We start from the raw sequence: 22,922 nt of genomic DNA on the forward strand, positions 1-22,922 counted from the left end.
TTAATGAGATGATTAATGTTAATAGGGTGTGGTTAATGAGATGATTAATGTTAATAGGGTGTGGTTAATGAGATGATTAATGTTAATAGGGTGTGGTTAATGAGATGATTAATGTTAATAGGGTGTGGTTAATAGGATGAAAGTTGTTTTATATACTTTTTCTAATCTTGTGGGCGTGGTTTCTGTTTTCGCCAACTGCGATGTAATGGTAATAAAACAGTCAGGGTTTAGTCTAATACACACCTTATATGACTTTAATTTAATAATGAACACGTTTAACACACACGTGTGTGTTTATTTATTGTAGTTGTAGACGTTTGTTTACTGTGTGCGCAGGATCTTTACCGAGTGTCGAGTTCTGTCACTTCCGGTCAGCTGACCTGTCACGTGACACTGTCGATGTAAGATGGCGTCCTCCATGTAGCTGCAGCGGGAATGTAATGATGGCGCTGTGTGTGTATAGTGTGTGTTTATTAGTGTGTGTGAGTGTGTGTGTCAAGTGTGAAGATGAACCTGCTCAGGACTGCGGCTGTAACACACTCCACAGAGTCCGGGCTGAAGAACAGGAGGGTGAGGAAGGAGGAGAAGATGTGAAGAATCCAGCTGAGAAATATTCAGAAAGAGCGAATAAAGAAGTGATTCTGAGTCAGGTACACACCTCTCTCTCTCTCTCTCTCTCTCTCTCTCTCTCTCTCTCTCTCTCTCTCTCTCCACCCACCCCCCTCTCCCTCCTCTCCCTCTCTCTCCACCCACCCCCCTCTCCCTCCTCTCCCTCTCTCTCCACCCACCCCCCTCTCCCTCCTCTCCCTCTCTACCCCCCTCTCCCTCTCTACCCCCCTCTCCCTCTCTACCCCCCTCTCCCTCTCTACCCACCTCTCCCTCCTCTCCCTCTCTACCCCCCTCTCCCTCCTCTCCCTCTCTACCCCCCTCTCCCTCCTCTCCCTCTCTACCCCCCTCTCCCTCTCTACCCCCCTCTCCCTCCTCTCCCCTCACACACACACTCTCTCTCTCTCTCTCTCTCTCTCTCTCTCTCTCTCTCTCTCTCTCTCTCTCTCACAAACATCTCTCCCTTCCTCTCTCTCTGTGTGTGTGTGTGTGTGTGTGTGTGTGTGTGTGTGTGTGTATAGATGGTGCTGTTGCAGGGAGGTTGGTTCCTGATGGGAACAGATGATCCTGGAATCCCTCAGGATGGAGAAGGTCCTCAGAGGAGTGTGTGGGTCGACCCTTTTTACATCGAAGAGCACGAAGTCACAAACTTGCAATTCCAACGTTTTACTAACATCACACACTATGTTTCAGAGGTATTTTCTCTCTCTCTCTCTCTCTCTCTCTCTCTCTCTCTCTCTCTCTCTCTCTCTCTCTCTCTCACTCTCTCACACACCCACACACGGCCTGCCATAATGCTTTGACCATTACATTTCTATTATAATATAAATATATAACTTGATAAAGAATAACACTGAGGGCATTGATATAAAGCTGCTGTTCTGGGGGACTGAACGAGTGTGTGTGTGTGTGTGTGTGTGTGTGTGTGTGTGTGTGTGTGTGTGTGTGTGTGTGTGTGTGTGTGTTTATGCGCGCAGGCAGAGCGTTTTGGAGACTCGTTCGTGTTTGAAGGACTGCTGAGTGAAGAAGTAAAAAGTTCTTTGACTCATGCGGTACAGAAACACACACACACACACACACACACACACACACACACACTGTGGTGTTCCTCACTGAGGAAGTTCAAATCTGAAGTTGAATCTGTTTTATTTCGTATCAGTGCATCAGTTCTGCAGTTTAGTGTTTATTCTGCAGCTGTAATTCATCACACAGGGCGCACACAGTTTAGACTTTATGATCTGCTGCTTTAAAAGTGTGTGTGTGTGTGTGTGTGTGTGTGTGTGTGTGTGTGTGTGTGTGTGTGTGTGTGTGTGGTCAGTAGGTTGCTGCTGCCCCCTGGTGGACACCAGTTAAAGGAGCAGACTGGAGACATACAGAGGGTCCTGGATCTTCTATAACACACAGGTAAAGTGTATGTGGTGCAACTATTCTAATAAACACCTACAGTCTCCATCTATACTGACCACACCATCACCTACAGATGCCGTCTATACTGACCACACCATCACCTACAGACGCCGTCTATACTGACCACACCATCACCTACAGACGCCGTCTATACTGACCACCCCATCACCTACAGACGCCGTCTATACTGACCACCCCATCACCTACAGACGCCGTCTATACTGACCACACCATCACCTACAGACGCCGTCTATACTGACCACACCATCACCTACAGACGCCGTCTATACTGACCACCCCATCACCTACAGTCTCCGTCTATACTGACCACCCCATCACCTACAGTCTCCGTCTATACTGACCACCCCATCACCTACAGTCTCCGTCTATACTGACCACCCCATCACCTACAGTCTCCGTCTATACTGACCACCCCATCACCTACAGTCTCCGTCTATACTGACCACGCCATCACCTACAGACTCCGTCTATACTGACCACCCCATCACCTACAGTCTCCGTCTATACTGACCACCCCATCACCTACAGTCTCCGTCTATACTGACCACGCCATCACCTACAGACTCCGTCTATACTGACCACGCCATCACCTACAGACTCCGTCTATACTGACCACGCCATCACCTACAGACTCCGTCTATACTGACCACCCCATCACCTACAGTCTCCGTCTATACTGACCACGCCATCACCTACAGACTCCGTCTATACTGACCACCCCATCACCTACAGTCTCCGTCTATACTGACCACCCCATCACCTACAGTCTCCGTCTATACTGACCACGCCATCACCTACAGTCTCCGTCTATACTGACCACCCCATCACCTACAGTCTCCGTCTATACTGACCACGCCATCACCTACAGTCTCCGTCTATACTGACCACCCCATCACCTACAGTCTCCGTCTATACTGACCACCCCATCACCTACAGTCTCCGTCTATACTGACCACCCCATCACCTACAGACTCCGTCTATACTGACCACCCCATCACCTACAGACTCCGTCTATACTGACCACCCCATCACCTACAGTCTCCGTCTATACTGACCACCCCATCACCTACAGTCTCCGTCTATACTGACCACCCCATCACCTACAGACTCCGTCTATACTGACCACCCCATCACCTACAGACTCCGTCTATACTGACCACCCCATCACCTACAGTCTCCGTCTATACTGACCACCCCATCACCTACAGTCTCCGTCTATACTGACCACCCCATCACCTACAGACTCCGTCTATACTGACCACCCCATCACCTACAGTCTCCGTCTATACTGACCACCCCATCACCTACAGTCTCCGTCTATACTGACCACCCCATCACCTACAGTCTCCGTCTATACTGACCACGCCATCACCTACAGTCTCCGTCTATACTGACCACGCCATCACCTACAGTCTCCGTCTATACTGACCACCCCATCACCTACAGTCTCCGTCTATACTGACCACCCCATCACCTAGATCAAACTCATTTTCACAGGGGGTTAAAACTCAAAGCACACTTTAGGTTGCGGGCCGAACAGGATAAACATTTATTGAACACACTAAAACTAAATGTTTTTTTTTACATAAATATAAATTAAAACAGAAAATTATTCCAGAATAAATAAACTAAAACTTTATATAACTTAAAATATTTTTTCTCACAAGTTAGAAATATGAACATGCTGCAAAAACCCTAAACAAATCAATAAAAATTGTTTTTAAGTAAACGTTAAAATCACAACAAATTAAAACAATCAGATTTCTTTGCTCTTATGCCATTTTATAAAAAATAATCTTAAACTTTTAATAACTTAAAATATTTTGCTCTCCATAAAAATATCTCCAGTCAAACACCAGACGTGTCACAGCTTCATCATGCAGCTCTTCAGAAACTCTCCCTCAGTAAATAAGCGGCTGATGTTCCTCTGATTTCTCCTCTGTTTTCACTCCAGCTTCACTTTGGGATTTTGCTCTGGTGAAAAACATCTGCTGAAATGTGAGATTCTTCTTTAACTCTTCTACTTTCTGTATCTTCTGCTCTGCATTCAGGTTCTTCAGCTTCTCCTGATGTTTTGTCTCGTAGTTCCGTCTTAGATTCAATTCCTTAATTACAGTCACATTCACTCCACTAATAACACACACGTGTCTACTCAGAGTCAACTTTTCTCTTCACCACTGTGAGGCGCTGTTTCACAATAACTGTACAATAGGGTTAAATACATCAACAGAAGCTCCACTTGATTGACGCTGGAATGTTCTCAGGTAGTCTAGTGTTCGGTAAGGCAGCTGAAGCGATGCATTATGGGATCTGTAGTTTGTGTTATCAGCGCTTCATATCGCCGGGACATTAATAACAATAATAATAGATCTTTATAAAATCATCTCGCGGGTCGGATATAATTGTACATCGGGCTGGATTTGGCCCGCGGGCCTGAGTTTGACACACATGACCTACAGACTCCATCTATGGTGGTGGTGGTGATGATGATGATGATGATGGTGGTGGTGGTGATGGTGTTGGAGATGATGATAATGATGGTGGTGTGTGTAGGATGGACCACCCGGTGCTGCACGTGTCGTGGGCTGATGCTCAGGTGTACTGTGAGTGGGCGGGGCGCAGGTTACCTACGGAGGCTGAGTGGGAGTTCGCCTGCAGAGGAGGACTACAGGACAGGTGGAGCTCTGTACATAACACGCTCTATTATCTCAGTGTATCACTTTCTATATTCTAACTGTGTGTGTGTGTGTGTGTGTGTGTGTGTGTGTGTGTGTGTGTGTGTGTGTGTGTGTGTGTGTGTAGGTTGTACCCCTGGGGGAATAAACTGATGCCCAGAGGGGAGCACTACGCTAACCTGTGGCAGGGGGATTTTCCCAATCACAACATTGCTGAGGACGGGTTCTCTCACACCTCACCGGTGAGGAGGGGGATTTGGGGTTGCTGGAAGAGTGGAATGTGGAAGAGCTTAGTGTGTGTGTGTGTGTGTGTGTGTGTGTGTGTACAGGTAAAGAAGTTTCCTGCAAATGCTTTTGGTCTGTATGACATGGTGGGAAATGTGTGGGAGTGGACATCAGACTGGTGGAGTGTTCATCACACCCGAGAACACGCATACAACCCGGTATATACACACACACACAGACACACACACACAGACAGACACACAGACAGACACACAGACAGACACACAGACAGACAGACAGACAGAGGATGGATGTGTTTCTGCATATTATTAATAATAATTATTATTATTGGCGTATTTTTGGAGCGTTTCTCTGTGTTAGCCTCCATCACGTCGTCACTCATCATAAAAGCATTTTCTCTTTACTTTGGTACTTTCATGTAATGGATTGTGTACGAGTGTCTACTCTTTCCTACATTATCAGTAGTTTATGTTCATGTTGATATTATACTGGTTTCACCTGAATAGTTTTAACCCCCAAAACATACATTTCTATTGAAAATGTGTCTTGAATGAATGAATTGTGCAGATGAATGTAGTCTATGAATGAATGCGAGTAAACAGCATCAGATCACTAAATAATTAATTAATTCTCTAAAACAGGTCAAAGGTGAACCTTCAGTTGGTAAAACACAGAATTACAATTTCTGAAAATGGATAAACACTAAGAGATGAACAAACACTAGTGTTATACAGTAACGGTGTGAATCCTGTCCGGTGTTTTATAATTAACATAAATATCGACACTGAAACCGTGTGCCAGCGCACTGAACACGTGCCTCAACATCGTGATGATCGTGTTTGTGTTCAGTGACAAAAGAACATTTTATACTGATGATGATGTTCATTCACACACACTTGGTTTTTAGAGATAAATGAAAGATTCTGAGAAGTTCAGGCTTTTGCAAATAATCCATTGTGTTGGTGCCGTTTGTACAAATTGTTTTGAGACTTTTTGCACTTTACTGATTTGCAAATATTAAGATTAATTCATTCACTTAATATCATAAGGAAATGCTGCAAAGCAACTGAGAAAAACTGTCATATTATTATTGCTGTTGTTGTTGTTATTTACTGTATGTACAGAAAGGACCAGAAAAAGGGAGTGACCGAGTGAAGAAGGGGGGATCTTACATGTGTCATAAGGTACACGCGTGCGCACACACGCACGCACACACACACGCACACACACACACACACACACACATGAAAAATGATACTATACATCACTTCTTTATAATATTCTCTCTCTCTCTCTCTCTGTAGTCGTATTGTTACAGGTACAGATGTGCTGCTCGTAGTCAGAACACTCCTGACAGTTCAGCCTCAAATCTCGGTTTCCGCTGTGCAGCTGATTTCACACCGTGACCCTCTGTGAGACTGTGGCCTGGAGAGCCCCCTGCAGGAGGGGATGATCATGAGGGATAGGTGTGATGGACACACTGATGTGTTTTATATGATACACTGCGTCAGTGATTGAGTGATCAGTGTTCAGTTTTTATACAAATGAGAATAAACGCACACCGACCTGCTCTGTACCTGCTGTGATTCATTTTATTTCTGTGTGTGTGTGTGTGTGTGTGTGTGTGTGTGTGTGTGTGTTAATTCACACTAGACTCTGAGGTTATGGAGTGATCGGGTAGGCGGAGGCGATGTACTTCCTTCCGTCTCCGTACGTGGTCTTGTCCCACGTGTACGTTTGGATGCTTAGCTGCTTTCCTCCCAAACTTAGAAGACATCTAAAACACACACACACACACACACACACAGGGTTAAACACACTGTGAGAGGACTGGGTGTACAGAGACAGGAGCAGCAGGACATTGGAGCAAAGACTCACTGTTTTCCAGGGCGTGTGATGTAACAGAGTGTGTACATGGCCAGGTCCAGCTCAGGACTCGAACCGATCAGAGCAGAACCGACCTGCTTATAAAAACCGTCCCACATGAACTGCATCCCCAAAACATCAGGATACGACGTCCACTGAGACAAGGTGAGGGACACACACACACACACACACACACACACCCATTTCATTTCAACTGGAATGCAGTTTTAACACTGTAACAATAGATGGTGTGTGTGTGTGTGTGTGTGTGTGTGTGTGTGTGTGTGTGTGTGTGTGTGTGTGTGCGCGTGTGCGTGAGAGACTTACAGGACCGTCATAACTGTGACTGTAATAGTTGAGTTGTCCTGATTTCTCCAGCAGGTAAAACCTCACCCAGTTATGGAACCCAGACACCTTACCATTCTTTATCTCTCCTACAACACACACGCTCGCATTAATACTACTGAACACACACACACACACACACACACACACACACACACTGACCTAAGAAGATGTGCTCGAAGCCGCTGGAATCCAGTTTGCCGGAGCTGCGGGAGTACAAACCAAACCACATCATCCTGAGATCATACAGAAACTCCTCCCATGATCTGTAATAGCCTGAACACACACACACACACACACACACACACACACCATTTAAGATCTCTGAGATTCAGAATAATATCAGTATCACACAGTTTGGGGCGGAGCTACACATGAGCTCAGATCTAGATGTCTACATTTCAGTGAAGATCAAAAGTTTACACACCCTGTTATACTGCTTGTGTGTGTGTGTGTGTGTGTGTGTGTGTGTGTGTGTGTGTGTGTGTGTGTAGTAATGAAACAGATACTTCACATCCTTTTCTATTATGTAAAACAGTAACCACCAACCATCAGCAGTAACTATGATGTAATGAGCGGGTGCAGAAGTATTCACACCCCTGTGTCTGGGTGATGGTTCGGTCCACACAGTGAGGAGATCTTCTGTTATTGACTTTGGTTTGTGCTCTGGGGCAGAATCGGGCTGGAAACAGAGACCTGCAGGCTTTGTGCTGACATTGGGGTGTGGAGATTCCATGATTCCCTCGAGTCCCAGCAGAAGAGAAGCAGGACCAAAGTCTGATGCTGCCACCTCCCTGCATCACCACGGCTTCAGGTAACAACAAGCTGTTCGAATTTTGATCAAAGAACTTCTGCTCAGTTTCTGAACACCTTCTGCCACATGGTTTAAATGATTTAGTTACATTTAGGTGTTTATCATTATCGTCTAGACGCCCTGATCCATCACCTAGACATGAAGAATATGAAAGATTGTCACATGCAAAAAGTAATCAGTTCTCATCAGATGTTTCTACAGCTTCTTTAATGTATCTGTACGTCTCTCTGCAGCCTCCTAGTATGTTTTTGTCTTGTCCTTTTATCAATGTTTGAGGGACAGTAGCGCCCCCTGACTTCTTAGTGGTGCCCCAGTCTCTCTGTCTGTCGGTGATGAACTTTATGGTGTTCCATGGTACATCTAATGTTTTGGAAATTCTTTATACTTTCCTGTGAGACCACACATGTTGTGTGAGCTGTTTGAAGAACACAGGTTCATCAGGCAGTTGACCAAGAAGATGAGCGTAAGAAGGTCCTACATTAAAAGATCTTCATCAGAGGTTCATCAGGATGGTGTGGGTGATGACAGTTGTATTACTTTTGAGGATAAGATTGAAGGTGATTGGTTAATTCTGAACACAGCCACGCCCACAGATATCACCCACAGTAGCCAGCCAGGTTATTTTTCCTTCTCAGAACATTTCTAATGATCTTCATGTGAATGTCAGTTGCTGTTTCACAGTAAATGTGGAAAAGGATCTGAAGTTATGACATGATTTATAATCACACACTCCAGTGCTCATGTTAGTTCTCTCTCTCCAGTGTTCTGTAGTGTTTAAAGACTATAATCACACTCTTGATGTCACCCAAATGAGGATGAGGTTCTGCTTTTGAGTCTGGTTCCTCTCAAGATTTCTTCCTCAGAACATCTAAGGGAGTTTTTCCTTCACCACAGTCACCACAGTCTCCATCATCAGAGATAAACACATCATTTACCTTCACTCTGTAAAGTCTGTAAAGCTGTCCATTGTGAAAAGCGCAATAGAAATAAACTTAAAGTGAAACTGATGGACGTGTCAGAATAAAACTACTTCCTGTCTGACTGCAGGATGATGTCAGTGTAAAGACCTTTAGTGTAGAAGAAGGAGAAGAGTTCTCCCCCCAGCTCTGTGTTCTTCAGGCTCTCTTTCAGGAAGTTCTCCTGTTCCTGCTCCTCGGTGGAACCAAAGGTCTCCGACACACCTGTCTTTCTCTCGTAGTTATCCAGCAAAGCAAGAAACGCTGCGTAGGTCGGCTTCGAGAAGAGAGACACCTCGTCCACATACACAAACAACCTGGAGAGAAAGGAGAGTGGGACTGAGGGGTTCAGTACAACGTGTGTGTGTGTGTGTGTGTGTGTGTGTGTGTGTGTGTGTGTGTGAGAGAGACGGTGTATTACGGGAGAGGTGAAAGGTCAGTTTTGGAGTTAGTGTCAGACGGCTGGATGAGAGTTTGAGGGTTGATGGTGAGTTGTGACTCTGAGGCTCTGTTCAAATCCAGGAGGAATAAAACCTCTGAAACATCCCGAATCTCCGAGTCTGACACTCTACTGCTGCTTTCAGGAGAGTCTGAAACACACACACACACACACACACACACACACACACACACACACACACACAATTATGTAGTGTTAGAAAGCAACAGTGTGTGTGTGTGTGTGTGTGTGTGTGTGTGTGTGTGTGTGTGTGTGTATTGAACATGTGCTGCAGTATTAATAATGATGAGCCTCGGATTAAACCACATTTTATCTTTACTACAGACTGTGTAGTGTATGTAAATTGGGTTGCCAGGTCTCAACAAACAACACCAAACACATCCATTAACAGAAATGGGAAACGAGAGACACATTTTTTCTTCTCCTCAGTTTTAAATAAGGAAACGAGTATTCCATAAACATTACAGATGTACAAACACTAAGAATCAGAATGTCCCTCTCCAAATCCTACATCAGACACGTCCTTACACTCAGACTGTTTGTTTGTGGACATCGGTTAGATTGTGATTATCTACTAAAATAAATAAATAAAGATCTTGTTGAAGTAATGAGTATTAAACTGCCATGTACACTGTTTCTCAGGATTCTAGGTGATTGTGTGACATCAAAAGAAGAAGATGAAATTAGAACATCAGCACTGGAGCACTGATCCCTCAGGTTGTGAATGAGAAGATAATTACGATTAATATAATCTATAAACAGTGGATTCTGCCCCCCCCTGCCCCACCTGCCCCTCTTTGAGCTAGCACAACCCTGGTGATGTGTGTGATGGCATCAGGAACCCGTCATGGTCTTTATTTGATGTGTGAAATTCTGCAGGTGGATAAAAAGTGACCTTAAAACTCCAAGCCAATATAAAGAAAACCTGGAGGCCACGCTGATAACAGAGTTCACGATGAACATTTATAAACATTTCTACATTTATCTGTGATCACGAATGTTCCATTTCACAACACACTCCCTGCCAGGGAAAAGACGTGTTTACTTTATAAAGCTCACAGTGGAACACCAGGTGAACTCTTCCTCCTCTTCCTCCTGCTTCTAATTCACAGGTGAAACAGCAGCAAGTGTACAGCTGTTAGCATCTCTGTACACGTTATTCACTCGTGCAGAATGCTGTGTTGTCATATGGAAAAAATCGAATAAAACAGAAATGTTCTGGAATAATGCTAGTTAGTAAGTGAGCATGCTAGCTACTGTACTGCAACATAGCAGAAGAAAGATTGTGTTAGAGATGATCTTATTCCCAGACTGACTGATTTATCAGAACCATGCTGAGGTTCTCCATGTCCTTGGTGAAGAGAATTAACATTACCCAGAGACAGTAAATGAGTCTTTACAGCACCCCCTGGTGGCATAGGTCTTCTCCACGCCCAGGGAAAAATCCTTGACAGGGTCACTGCAAACTAGAGCTCCATCAAGTGCAAGAGATTATCTCAGATTATCAGATGAGGACCTTGCCCTAACAGCCAACCTGGTGTGGATGTATAATAGCAGGTAGTAAATGTTCTAATCTCTTTATCTGTATCTTTGTAAGTATCAGTATCCTCCCATCAGCATTACCAAGTGAAAGGGTCTGTAGTTAACCCTGTGTTGAGGGTCTTTTCCTGTCTTATGAATTAGGGGATTATAATGTTCTCAAACTCTCTGGAAGGTTTCTGGAGATTCTGAAAGACAACCTAAGAGTTTTGTGAACATTTTATAAAAATCACTCTAAAAGCCTTCATCCCCATGGACACGACCTGGTCTGAGGTCCTGGATGGCACTCTGTATTTCTACTCATGTGATGTCACCTTCTACTGAGTCTCTATCATGTGTGGAGAAACACAGAGAATCGGTCAGATGGTTCTACACTCACTACCCCCTGCAGTGTAGCTCAATCCTGGTAAAGAGATTTACAGAACTTACTGATTTTTATTATCTCCAAAAACAGAAGGGATGAAATTTGGGGTACGCTGCCTGACCATCTGCTTTCATGCCTTTTTATAATCATTTCATTTGATACACAATAAAAAAGTGCACAATAGTCTGAGTGAATAATACACTGTTTTTTTTCTCCAGGATCCGGATCTTTCTCCTGTAATTTAGATGTTTGTTTGGTGTTCCAGGTGTGTATGTAATGAGCAGTGTTGTGTAGTCTCTCCTCTCAGAAAAGCTTGAAAGCACTCTGGTTATACCAGGGGCCGAGACTGCATCATTACACAGTATTCATTTATCTGATAGGAGCATGATGTCTAATTCTGCAATAATCCTACAGTAAAGTGTGTGTGTGTGTGTGTGTGTGTGTGTGTGTGTGTGTTTCGTGTATTTTATAACACACACTGTAAATTAAGTCCATGCTTTTTCTATGGAATGTAGCAGTAATAAAATGTGTGTGTGAGAGAGAGAGAAACTTACTGCCATGTCCCTGAGTGATCAGGGTGAAGGTGAACAGAAGAAGCTGAAAGATCCTCATTGTGGAAGTGATGAATCTGTGTGAGCACAGTAACTCCAGAGATTTATTATACTCTGGAGATTTATAGCTCCCTAAAGCCCCGCCTACAATAACAGAGACCCCACCCATATTGCAGCAAGACCCGCCCACAATATCAGACTCTGGCTATATAAATTAAAAGTTCACACTCATCAAATGGTTTTTACAGTAAAGCAGTCACAAGTTTTTACACAACAACTTTTCCTTCTTCTTTATTTTCATTATTTCAACATGGTACATTAATAGTGAAGAATCTGTAGTGAACAGAAACCTGTTAAAGAGCAGAAGATTTATTATATAATATATAACATATTTTTTCAGATTGTTCATGGTGGCTCCATTTAGCTTTGATGCAGCTCATGAAGTTCTCTCATCAGATTCACGAGGTTGTCACCTGGAATGGGTTATCAAAAATCTTAAGGAGTTCCAAGAGGTGTTGAGTGTGTGTTGGCCGCTTTTCCTTCACTCTTCTTAAAAACTCATCCCACCTGGATTTAGATGGAGTGATTGAGTAGGCCAGTCATCTGTCTCCTTCTTGAACAAAAAGCTATTACAGAACCTAGAGGAGTATTTGGGGTCATTGTCCATTTGGAAACCAGATGCTAAGCTGCACGTTGCTGTAGAATATTGTGGAAGCCATGCTGGTCAAGTGTGTCCTCAATTTGAACTGAAACACCAACAGTGTCACCAGCAAAGCACCTCCACACCACCTCCCCCATGCTTCACAGTAGGAACCACACATTCAGGAATCATCTGATCACCCTCTGTGCGTCTAACAAATACACAGTGCTTAGAAGCAAACATCTCAAAGTCTCATCTGCTTGTTGATCTTCTGAAGTAATGGTTTCTTTTCTTGTCTTAAGAGTGTTTCTCGCTATAATATGGATTTGTACAGTAGTTGTAGTAAATTTCCTCTGCACAAGACAACCAATGCTCTAAAGTACATTAAGAAGGTAAGAAATATCACAAATGAACTTTTGATAAAACGCACCTGTCACTTAAAACACATTCCATGTGCCGACCTCGTAAATCTGAGAGAACGCCAGGACTTTGCCGAGCAGCATAAAAACTACATGGAGCGACTTCGGAAAAAAAAATATATAAAACATTTATATAAAAAATTTAAAGATTCTGGATTGTTTATCACAAGGTCTATAGCAGAACCTGATCCTGCTGTTCCTTAATGCTCAGAGTCTTCAGCAGATCCACACATCTAGAATTCCACACATAGAAGAAACATTCAGATGAGATCCTGCACATATAATGCTCAGAGGGCAGAGTCTTTAGATCAGATCAGATTAGACTTTATTGTCAATGAGCACAGTACAAGTACAAAACCAATGAAGTGCAGTTACATCAGGTTAAAAGTGCAAAGAGACCATGAGGACGGGGGGGGGGAAGCTGGGAAAGATGTTGAAAGTAAGGAAGAGGAGAAGAGTGAAGAAGGTGGAAGGAAGGAAGATGAGGAAGATGATAAAGGTGCTAAGCTGCACGTTGATGGAGTGGGGTGATGGAGGTGAGGAAGATGAGGAAGATAAAGGGGAGAAGGGTGATGGAGGTGAGGAAGATGATGAAGGTGAGGAAGATGATAAAGGGGAGGAGGGTGATGGAGGTGAGGAAGATGATGAAGGGGAGGAGAGTGATGGAGGTGAGGAAGATGATGAAGGGGAGGAGGGTGATGGAGGTGAGGAAGATGATAAAGGGGAGGAGGGTGATGGAGGGGAGGAAGATGATGAAGGGGGGGGGTGATGGAGGTGAGGAAGATGATGAAGGTGAGGAAGATGATAAAGGGGAGGAGGGTGATGGAGGTGAGAAAGATGATGAAGGGGAGGAGGGTGATGTAGGTGAGGAAGATGATAAAGGGGAGGAGGGTGATGGAGGTGAGAAAGATGATAAAGGTGAGGAAGATGATGAAGGGGAGGAGGGTGATGGAGGTGAGGAAGATGATGAAGGTGAGGAAGATGACGAAGGGGAGGAGGGTGAGAGAGGTGAGGAAGATGATGAAGATGAGGAAGATAAAGGGGAGAAGGGTGATGGAGGTGAGAAAGATGATAAAGGGGAGGAGGGTGATGGAGGTGAGGAAGATGAAGGTGAGGAAGATGATGAAGGGGAGGAGGGTGAGGAAGGTGAGGAAGATGATGAAGGGGAGAAGGGTGATGGAGGTGAGGAGGATGATGAAGGTGAGGAAGATGATGAGGGGAAGGAGGGTGATGGAGGTGAGGAAGATGATGAGGGGGAGGAGGGTGATGGAGGTGAGGAAGATAATGAAGGGGAGGAGGGTGATGGAGGTGAGGAAGATGATGAGGGGGAGGAGGGTGATGGAGGTGAGGAAGATGATGAAGGGGAGGAGGGTGATGGAGGTGAGGAAGATAATGAAGGGGAGGAGGGTGATGGAGGTGAGGAAGATGATGAGGGGGAGGAGGGTGATGGAGGTGAGGAAGATGATGAGGGGGAGGAGGGTGATGGAGGTGAGGAAGATAATGAAGGGGAGGAGGGTGATGGAGGTGAGGAAGATGATGAGGGGGAGGAGGGTGATGGAGGTGAGGAAGATGATGAGGGGGAGGAGGGTGATGGAGGTGAGGAAGATAATGAAGGGGAGGAGGGTGATGGAGGTGAGGAAGATGATGAAGGTATTCTACTAAATATTTTTCTCCCGACCGTCAGGTGGCAGTGTGACTCTCTCTTACACACACACACACACACACACACGCACACACACACACACACACACACACACGCACGCACACGCGCGGAAGTAGAAGTGTCGTGTCCTTCCTGCTTGCCGTAGTGCGCGTGCTGCAGTGTCTTTCCTGTCAACATGGCGGCCTCCAGAGTTTTCTCCTCTCTCAGATCTCACATCTCTAAGGTAGGAGTCTCACTGATCTGATCCGATCTCCTCACCTACTACAACACACACACACACACACACACACACACACACACACACACACACACACACACACACACACACACACACACACCCCTACTGTACACTTCACTGGTGTACAGTACTTCATAACCCTGTGTGTGTGTGTGTGTGTGTGTGTGTGTGTGTGTGTGTGTGTGTGTGTGTGTGTGTGTGTTAGTTATTATTACACACATTTATACCTTCATGTTATATTAATTACATTTGATGTAATAAATAAGGTTTAATTATTGATCAGAAAGATTTGATAAAGACATTAAAATAAGTGCTGTAGAATGTGAGTTCAGTGAAGGTTACACGACCATCTCTCAGAACTGATTGTGTGTGTGTTCAGGTGAGGTCAGCAGGGTGTGTGGTGTGTGTGGAGTGTGTACACAATGGATGCTCCATGTTCTCCGCTGATAAAGCTCTTCTGCTGAAACTGCGCAAGAACACAGGGTACACCTTCATCAACTGTAAGAAAGCTCTGGAGAAGTTCAGCAATGACATCACACAGGTGTGTGTGTGTGTGTGTGTGTGTGTGTGTGTGTGTGTGTGTGTGTGTGTGTGTGTGTGTGTTTTTTGATGTAAATTTTTTAAAAGGATAAAGCCTTGATCGCCATGATGTGTGAGGTATGTGTGAGCCAGGCTGGACACTGTGGTGGTTTGGGTTGGAGTGTTTGTACTTGATGGTATTTTTGGGTAATAAGAAGTCGGGCTGGAATATTAGCTTCTCTCTCATGGGTTAATAGTTCTGTCTCTTTAAGAAGCTACAGGAGGTTTAGAGGTTTAGTGTATCTGTGGGGGCACACGGGCTTCTCCCCAAGTTCACAAGTTATTACCGTATTTTTCGGACTATAAGCCGCTACTTTTTCCCCATGTTTTGAACCCTGCGGCTTAAACAACGAAGCGGCTAATTGATGGATTTTTCATGGGTTTTTCTAGGTTTCACAAACTTCAAGCCAAAAAACTGAACCCCATAACATTAGACCAATGAAATTGCAGAACAGAAACGAAAAAAACGCACCTCACCTGTGTTCTGAGCTGCACGGCATCAGGAGAAAAAAAGTTTTTTTTAAACGCACGACGATGCCAAAAGATAAACTCTCGGAAGACAGTGAACAATGACTTTCTTGGTCGGCTATTGTTTAGATACAAGCCGTTGTAACGCGTTGAGTCTGGGTGAAGGGAGAGCTCGCTAACTCCAGTTACAACAGAAATCAAACTTAGAAATGAGCATCAGAAAATAATAAGGACATATTCCTCGGTCTTACACACATGCAGTAATAGTGGAAAAATGCGGCTGCAGGCTATTCCCAAAATACCACTCTGCTCTTAAAGGAGCCACAACATATTTCACCCGTTACACCATGTGTAACGTATCTTTCGTTAAAGCCTGTGTAAAGTTCATTAGTTTCAGTGTAGTGTCAAATTCAGTGGGTGTGGCTTATATAAGGGTGCGCTTTATAGTCCGGATATTACGGTAATGTATTTCTAAATAGTGGAAATTGTTGTGAATAAATGTCGTGTGCAACAAACACTGATCTCTGAAGTGGAATTTTTAACCTCTGGTAAGTCTGCTTTTACACGGTGTGTGTGTGTGTGTGTGTGTTCAGGCAGAACACTGGCTCCATGATCAGGCTCAGAAGGAAGGCTGGAGTAAAGCGAGTAAACTGGAGAACCGGAGAACCTCTGAGGGTTTAATCGCTCTGCTGAAGAAGGAGCAAATTGCAGTTATGGTGGAGGTGAAGATTCTCTCTCTTTCTCTCTCACACACACACACACACACACACACACAAATACAAATAGTCAGAGCAATCAGCTGGTGATTATTATTATCCCTATTTAACAGATTGTGTGTGTGTGTGTGTGTGTGTGTGTGTGTGTGTGGGGGGGGGTGATATGAACTACATGTTAATATAAAGACAATCTTCCTGATCTGGTTTGTAGTAAGAGCACATGCTTTTGTAGATGATGAGTACAGGAGAGATGATTATGCTCTCAGACTGATTATTAACACAATCCACATATACACTCTGTTTAGTGTCCTGTACTGAACTGTGTGTGTGTGTGTGTGTGTGTGTGTGTGTGTGTGTTCAGGTGAACTGTGAGACTGACTTTGTGGCGAGGAACGAAACGTTTCAGCAGCTGGTACAGGACGTGGCTTTCGCTACACTGGAGCATCATCAGAGCAAAACTATAAGTGGATATATGAAGGTACTCACGTGAACCACATTGTTCTCCATGTGTGCGCATTAAAACATCTTATAAATCCTGCGTGTGTGTGTTTACAGAGCGTGATGTCTGCTGAAGATGTGTGTAATCTCACTGTGCCTGAGAGGAGTTCTGTTGCAGACCAGCTGGCTCTTGCTATAGGTAATAAACACAAACAGGAAGTGCAGCGGTGTTTTAAGGCGGCCCTGACTGGTGGGTGGAGCTGCCCATAAGTGGCCCTGAAAGCTGGGTGGAGCTTAATTACTAGTTCAATTTCAATTTAATTCATGTTTATTTGTATTGAGTTTTTAACAATGAACATGGTCTCAGAGCAGCTTCACACAGATCATGTGGTGATAAAAATGAAGATCTTTATAAGTGTAAGTTTGTTCCTGATGAACAAGTCGGTGGAGACTGTGGTGAAGGAAAAACTCCCTGAGATGCAGAAGGAAGAAACCAGACTCAAGAGGGAACCTCATCCTCATCTGGGTGACACCAAATGTCCATTTATTACAGATAAAAGATGTTGAGGTGCAGTGATGGAGATCAGAGCAAACTGTAGTCCTGAGTCAGTGTAGCAGACTGTTGATATTAACTACAGTCCAAATCCTCAAAGCTCCTGTTCCTACTCATTTCATGATCTCCAGGGTGTAGATGAGAAACATCACCAGCTGCACAGAGACTGTGTCTGAGTCCCAACACTGGTTGGAAGGTTGTTCCATAACTGTGGGGTTTATAAGAGAAACATCTGCCCCCTGCTGGAGTCTTCATTATTTGAGGTACCAACAAATAGCCTGCACCTTTTGATCTAAGTAGGCGTGGAGGATCATCCTGGTACAGAAGTTCACTCAGATACTGCAGCGTGAGAGCGTTAAGTGCTTTATACGTCAGTAGTAGTATTTTATAATCAGTGTGAGATGGAATTGGGAGCAGTGTAGATGATTAAAACAGGGCTGATGTGATCATATTTTCTAGATCTAGTGAGGACTCTTGCTGCTGCATTCTGAACTAACTGAAGCTTATTTCTGCACTTACTCCAACACCCAGACAGTAAAGCGTTACAGTAGTCTAATCTAGATGTTACAAAAACATCTACTAGTTTTTCTGCATCCTGAAACGACATCATATTTCTAATTTTAGCAATATTTCTAAGGTGAAAGAAGGAGATCCTGGTGATATTATTCACGTGAGCCTCAAATAATAATCACACCGAGGTGTGTGACTGCTGTACACACTGAGACAGAAACTAGTGAAATACATGAGGATTTATACAGATCATTTTGCATTTTCAGTATGTTTAGAAAAATTGTAATTGGCCCATAAAGAAACAGACACGCCCACACATTAAAGTTCACAGAGCAGGTGTTTAATCTCTATTGATATTACACTTTATATTTGGTCGAGACTCTTATCCATAGTAAATTATAGTAATCTCATATACACTGAGTAGGGGAGGGTTAGGGGCCATGTTCAGGGGCCCAGGAGGTGCAGCTCAGTGGTGCTGGGATGTGGACTCCTGATCAGAAGGTCATCAACCTACCGAGCAAAAATTTCAGTTTAAATAACATTTTATATTTAACTTCAATCTTTTCTTTCCCCTCCTCTGTCTCTCTGTCCCCCCCCCCTTCTCCCCTCCTCGGTCTCTCTGCCCCCCCCTGGTCTCTCTGCCCCCCCCCCTTCTTTCTTCCTCTGTCTCTCTGTCCACCCCCCCTTCTCTCTTCCTCTGTCTCTCGGTCCCCCCCCCTTCTCCCCTCCTCTGTCTCTCAGGACGTCTGGGGGAGAATATCTCAGTGAGACGGGCGGTGTCAGTAGAGGTTCCGGCTGAGTGGCATGTGGGGTCGTATGTACACGGGCCGGTGTCAGGGCGGAGCAGGGTACCGATGGGACGTTATGGAGCTCTGGTGGTGTTCCAGGGTGGGCCTGAGGGGCAGGAGGAGGTGTTGGGTAAGAAGCTGGGGCAGCACATCGTGGGCGAGGCACCTCTGAGCCTGGGGCATATGGGAGATGTGTCTTGTGGAGAATCAGAGACACGTCTTTTACCTCAGAGCTTCCTGTTAGACCCCCAGTACACAGTGGAACAGTTCCTTGCTCTGCAGAATGCACGGGTTCTCGACTTCATCCGCTTTAAATGTGGAGAGGAGACACAGGAACACCACGCAGCACTTGCCTCCTAATCATCTGTTTTTTCATACCAAATTACACACACACACACACGCTGTTTATGATGATGAAATATCTCCTGTGTTTGGTGGCAGTGATGTTACCCTGTGCAGTAAAAATAAACTGTTGATGTTGTCTCCCCCTGCTGGTTCTCAGTGTGTAATGTGTCCTTTGCATAGATGTTTGTGTAAATGTTTTTAATGGACTCACGCAGCAGTTTTGTTAGTGAGTATGTGTATGATTAGGGATGTGAGTGTGATTATGTATGTGTATGATTGTGTGTGTGATTATGTATGTGTAGGATTGTGTGTGTGTGTGTGTGATTATGTATGTGTATGATTGTGTATGTGATTATGTATGTGTATGATTGTGTGTGTGTGTGTGTATGATTGTGTGTGTGTGTATGATTGTGTGTGTGTGTGTGTGTGTGTGTGTGTGTTGATGTATGTATATATATATATGTATGTATAACCCTAGATTTTTGCTCACCGTTCTTGATCATTTTGACCCTACGGGGGTGAGATCTTGCGTAGAGCCCCAGATTGAGGGAGATTATCAGTGGTCTTGTAGGTCTTCCATTTTCTAATAATTGCTCCCACAGTTGATTTCTTTACACCAAGCTGCTCACCTACTGCAGATTCAGACTTCCAGCCTGGTGCAGGTCTACAGTTTTGTTTCTGGTGTCCTTTGACAGCTCTTTGATCGTGACCATAGTGGAGTTTGGAGTCTGACTGTTTAAGGTTGTAGACAGGTGTCTTTTATACTGATAACGAGTTCAAACAGGTGCCATTAATACAGGAAACAAGTGGAGGACAGAGGAGCCTCTTAAAGAAGAACTTACACGTATGTGAGAGACAGAAATCTAGATTTTTTGTAGGTGACCAAATACTTATTTTCCACCAGTATTTGCAAATAAATTCTTTAAAAATTACAGGCCTCATCTTTTTAAGTGGGAGAACCTGTACCATTGGTGGCTGAATAAATAATTTTTTGTATGTGTATGACTGTGTGTGTGTGTGTGTGTGTGTGTGATTATGTATGTGTATGATTGTGTGTGTGTGTGTGATTATGTATGTGTATGATTGTGTGTGTGTGTGTGTGTGATTATGTATGTGTGTGTATGATTGTGTGTGTGTGTGTGATTATGTATGTGTATGATTGTGTGTGTGTGTGTGTGTGATTATGTATGTGTATGATTGTGTGTGTGTGTGTGATTATGTATGTGTATGATTGTGTGTGTGTGTGTGTGATTATGTATGTGTATGATTGTGTGTGTGTGTGTATATGTGTGTGTGTGTGATTGTGTGTGTATATGTGTGTGTGTGTGATTGTGTGTGTGTGTGTGTGTGTGTGTGTGTGTGATTATGTGTGTGTGTGTGATTATGTGTGTGTGTGTGTGTGTATGTGTGTGTATGATTGTGTGTGTGTGTGTATGATTGTGTGTGTGTGTGTGTGTGATTGTGTGTGTGTGATTATGTGAGTGTGTGATTATGTATGTGTATGATTGTGTGTGAGTGTGTGTGTGTGTGATTATGTATGTGTGTGATTGTGTGTGTGTGTGTGTGATTATGTATGTGTATGATTGTGTGTGTGTGTGTGTGTGTGATTATGTATGTGTATGATTGTGTGTGTGTGTGTGTGTGTGTGTGTGTGTGTGTGTGTGTGTGTGTGTGTGTGTGTGTGTGTGTGTGATTATGTATGTGTATGATTGTGTGTGTGTGTGTGTGTGTGTGTGTGTGATTATGTATGTGTGTGAGTGTGTGATTATGTATGTGTATGATTGTGTGTGTGTGATAATGTATGTGTATGATTGTGTGTGTGTGTGTGTGTGTGTGTGATTATGTATGTGTATGATTGTGTGTGTGTGTGTGATTGTGTGTGTGTGATTATGTGTGTGATATTGTGTGTGTGTGTGTGTGATTGTGTGTGTGTGTGATTATGTGTGTGTGTGTGTGTGTGTGTGTGTGTGTGTATGATTGTGTGTGTGTGTGTGATTATGTATGTGTATGATTGTGTGTGAGTGTGTGTGTGTGTGTGATTATGTATGTGTGTGATTATGTATGTGTGTGTGTATGATTGTGTGTGTGTGTGTGTGTGATTATGTATGTGTGTGTATGATTGTGTGTGTGTGTGTGTGATTATGTATGTGTGTGTATGATTGTGTGTGTGTGTGTGTGTGATTATGTATGTGTATGATTGTGTGTGTGTGTGTGTGATTATGTATGTGTATGACTGTGTGTGTGTGTGTGTGATTATGTATGTGTATGATTGTGTGTGTGTGTGTATATGTGTGTGTGTGTGATTATGTGTGTGATATTGTGTGTGTGTGTGTGTGATTGTGTGTGTGTGTGATTATGTGTGTGTGTGTGTGTGTGTGTGTGTGTGTGTGTGTGTGTATGATTGTGTGTGTGTGTGTGATTATGTGTGTGTATGATTGTGTGTGTGTGTGTGTGATTATGTATGTGTGTGATTATGTGTGTGTGTGTGTATGATTGTGTGTGTGTGTGTGTGTGATTATGTATGTGTGTGTATGATTGTGTGTGTGTGTGTGTGATTATGTATGTGTGTGTATGATTGTGTGTGTGTGTGTGTGTGATTATGTATGTGTATGATTGTGTGTGTGTGTGTGTGATTATGTATGTGTATGACTGTGTGTGTGTGTGTGTGATTATGTATGTGTATGATTGTGTGTGTGTGTGTATATGTGTGTGTGTGTGATTGTGTGTGTGTGATTGTGTGTGTGTGATTGTGTGTGTGTGATTGTGTGTGTGTGATTGTGTGTGTGTGATTGTGTGTGTGTGATTGTGTGTGTGATTGTGTGTGTGTGTGTGTGATTATGTGTGTGTGTGTGATTATGTGTGTGTGTGTGATTATGTGTGTGTGTGTGTGTGTGTGTGTGTATGATTGTGTGTGTGTGTATGATTGTGTGTGTGTGTATGATTGTGTGTGTGTGATTATGTGAGTGTGTGATTATGTATGTGTATGATTGTGTGTGAATGTGTGTGTGTGTGATTATGTATGTGTGTGATTGTGTGTGTGTGTGTGTGATTATGTATGTGTATGATTGTGTGTGTGTGTGTGTGTGTGTGTGATTATGTATGTGTATGATTGTGTGTGTGTGTGTGTGTGTGTGTGTGTGTGTGTGTGTGTGTGTGATTATGTATGTGTATGATTGTGTGTGAGTGTGTGATTATGTATGTGTATGATTGTGTGTGTGTGTGTGTGTGTGTGTGTGTGATTATGTATGTGTATGATTGTGTGTGTGTGTGTGATTGTGTGTGTGTGATTGTGTGTGTGCGATTGTGTGTGTGTGATTATGTGTGTGATATTGTGTGTGTGTGTGATATTGTGTGTGTGTGTGTGATTATGTGTGTGTGTGTGTGTGTGTGTGTGTGTGTGTGTGTGTATGATTGTGTGTGTGATTGTGTGTGTGTGTGTGTGATTGTGTGTGTGTATGATTGTGTGTGTGTGTGATTATGTATGTGTATGATTGTGTGTGAGTGTGTGTGTGATAATGTATGTGTATGATTGTGTGTGTGTGTGTGTGTGATTATGTATGTGTGTGTATGATTGTGTGTGTGTGTGTGTGATTATGTATGTGTGTGTGTGTGATTATGTATGTGTGTGTGTATGATTGTGTGTGTGTGTGATTATGTATGTGTGTGTGTATGATTGTGTGTGTGTGTGTGTGTGTGTGTGTGTGTGATTGTGTGT

The 22,922-nt window shown here is 43.7% G+C and overlaps 3 protein-coding genes across 4 annotated transcripts; 2 read left to right on the plus strand and 1 right to left on the minus strand.

Moving 5' to 3' along the window:
* Window positions 1-370: 370 nt before the first annotated feature.
* sumf1 (sulfatase modifying factor 1) lies at window positions 371-6,531 on the plus strand. Of its 2 annotated transcripts, XM_083563766.1 has the most exons (9): window positions 373-650; window positions 1,128-1,301; window positions 1,584-1,658; window positions 1,928-2,010; window positions 4,588-4,710; window positions 4,837-4,951; window positions 5,039-5,152; window positions 6,080-6,139; window positions 6,260-6,531. In XM_083563766.1, the coding sequence occupies exons 1-9, from the start codon at window positions 441-443 to the stop codon at window positions 6,359-6,361; spliced, it is 1,056 nt and encodes a 351-aa protein (XP_083419892.1). In that variant the 5' UTR covers window positions 373-440; the 3' UTR covers window positions 6,362-6,531. The 2 variants fall into 2 exon arrangements, with proteins under 2 accessions (XP_083419891.1, XP_083419892.1); XM_083563765.1 differs by having other exon boundaries at window positions 371-650; window positions 4,837-5,152.
* On the minus strand, window positions 6,528-11,960 carry endou (endonuclease, polyU-specific). The gene is made up of 7 exons (XM_083563933.1): window positions 11,854-11,960; window positions 9,358-9,526; window positions 9,048-9,253; window positions 7,329-7,442; window positions 7,149-7,255; window positions 6,834-6,976; window positions 6,528-6,732 (listed from the first exon to the last, which is right to left on the minus strand). The coding sequence occupies exons 1-7, from the start codon at window positions 11,909-11,911 to the stop codon at window positions 6,618-6,620; spliced, it is 912 nt and encodes a 303-aa protein (XP_083420059.1). The 5' UTR covers window positions 11,912-11,960; the 3' UTR covers window positions 6,528-6,617.
* Window positions 11,961-14,644: 2,684 nt separating this feature from the next.
* Window positions 14,645-19,353, plus strand: tsfm (Ts translation elongation factor, mitochondrial). Its single transcript, XM_083521883.1, has 6 exons — window positions 14,645-14,795; window positions 15,190-15,351; window positions 16,451-16,579; window positions 16,935-17,051; window positions 17,129-17,210; window positions 18,816-19,353. Exons 1-6 carry the CDS (start codon window positions 14,748-14,750, stop codon window positions 19,220-19,222), a joined length of 945 nt encoding a protein of 314 aa, XP_083378009.1. The 5' UTR covers window positions 14,645-14,747; the 3' UTR covers window positions 19,223-19,353.
* Window positions 19,354-22,922: the final 3,569 nt, after the last annotated feature.

This window comes from Silurus aristotelis (assembly GCF_946808225.1).
Source record: "Silurus aristotelis genome assembly, chromosome: 2".
NCBI lineage: Eukaryota > Metazoa > Chordata > Actinopteri > Siluriformes > Siluridae > Silurus > Silurus aristotelis.

Excerpts from the sequence above, each read along its gene's own strand:
- sumf1 (XM_083563765.1), top strand. The coding sequence starts at position 441 with ATGATGGCGCTGTGTGTGTATAGTGTGTGTTTATTAGTGTGTGTGAGT. Across the intron at positions 1,659-1,927 it reads AAAGTTCTTTGACTCATGCG|GTTGCTGCTGCCCCCTGGTG; the intron begins GTACAGAAACAC and ends TGTGGTCAGTAG. Across the intron at positions 2,011-4,587 it reads GGATCTTCTATAACACACAG|GATGGACCACCCGGTGCTGC; the intron begins GTAAAGTGTATG and ends TGGTGTGTGTAG.
- endou (XM_083563933.1), bottom strand. The coding sequence starts at position 11,911 with ATGAGGATCTTTCAGCTTCTTCTGTTCACCTTCACCCTGATCACTCAG. Across the intron at positions 7,443-9,047 it reads CTCCTTCTTCTACACTAAAG|GCTATTACAGATCATGGGAG; the intron begins GTCTTTACACTG and ends GTGTGTGTTCAG. Across the intron at positions 6,733-6,833 it reads ATCACACGCCCTGGAAAACA|ATGTCTTCTAAGTTTGGGAG; the intron begins GTGAGTCTTTGC and ends TGTGTGTTTTAG.
- tsfm (XM_083521883.1), top strand. The coding sequence starts at position 14,748 with ATGGCGGCCTCCAGAGTTTTCTCCTCTCTCAGATCTCACATCTCTAAG. Across the intron at positions 17,052-17,128 it reads CTATAAGTGGATATATGAAG|AGCGTGATGTCTGCTGAAGA; the intron begins GTACTCACGTGA and ends GTGTGTTTACAG. Across the intron at positions 17,211-18,815 it reads CCAGCTGGCTCTTGCTATAG|GACGTCTGGGGGAGAATATC; the intron begins GTAATAAACACA and ends TCTGTCTCTCAG.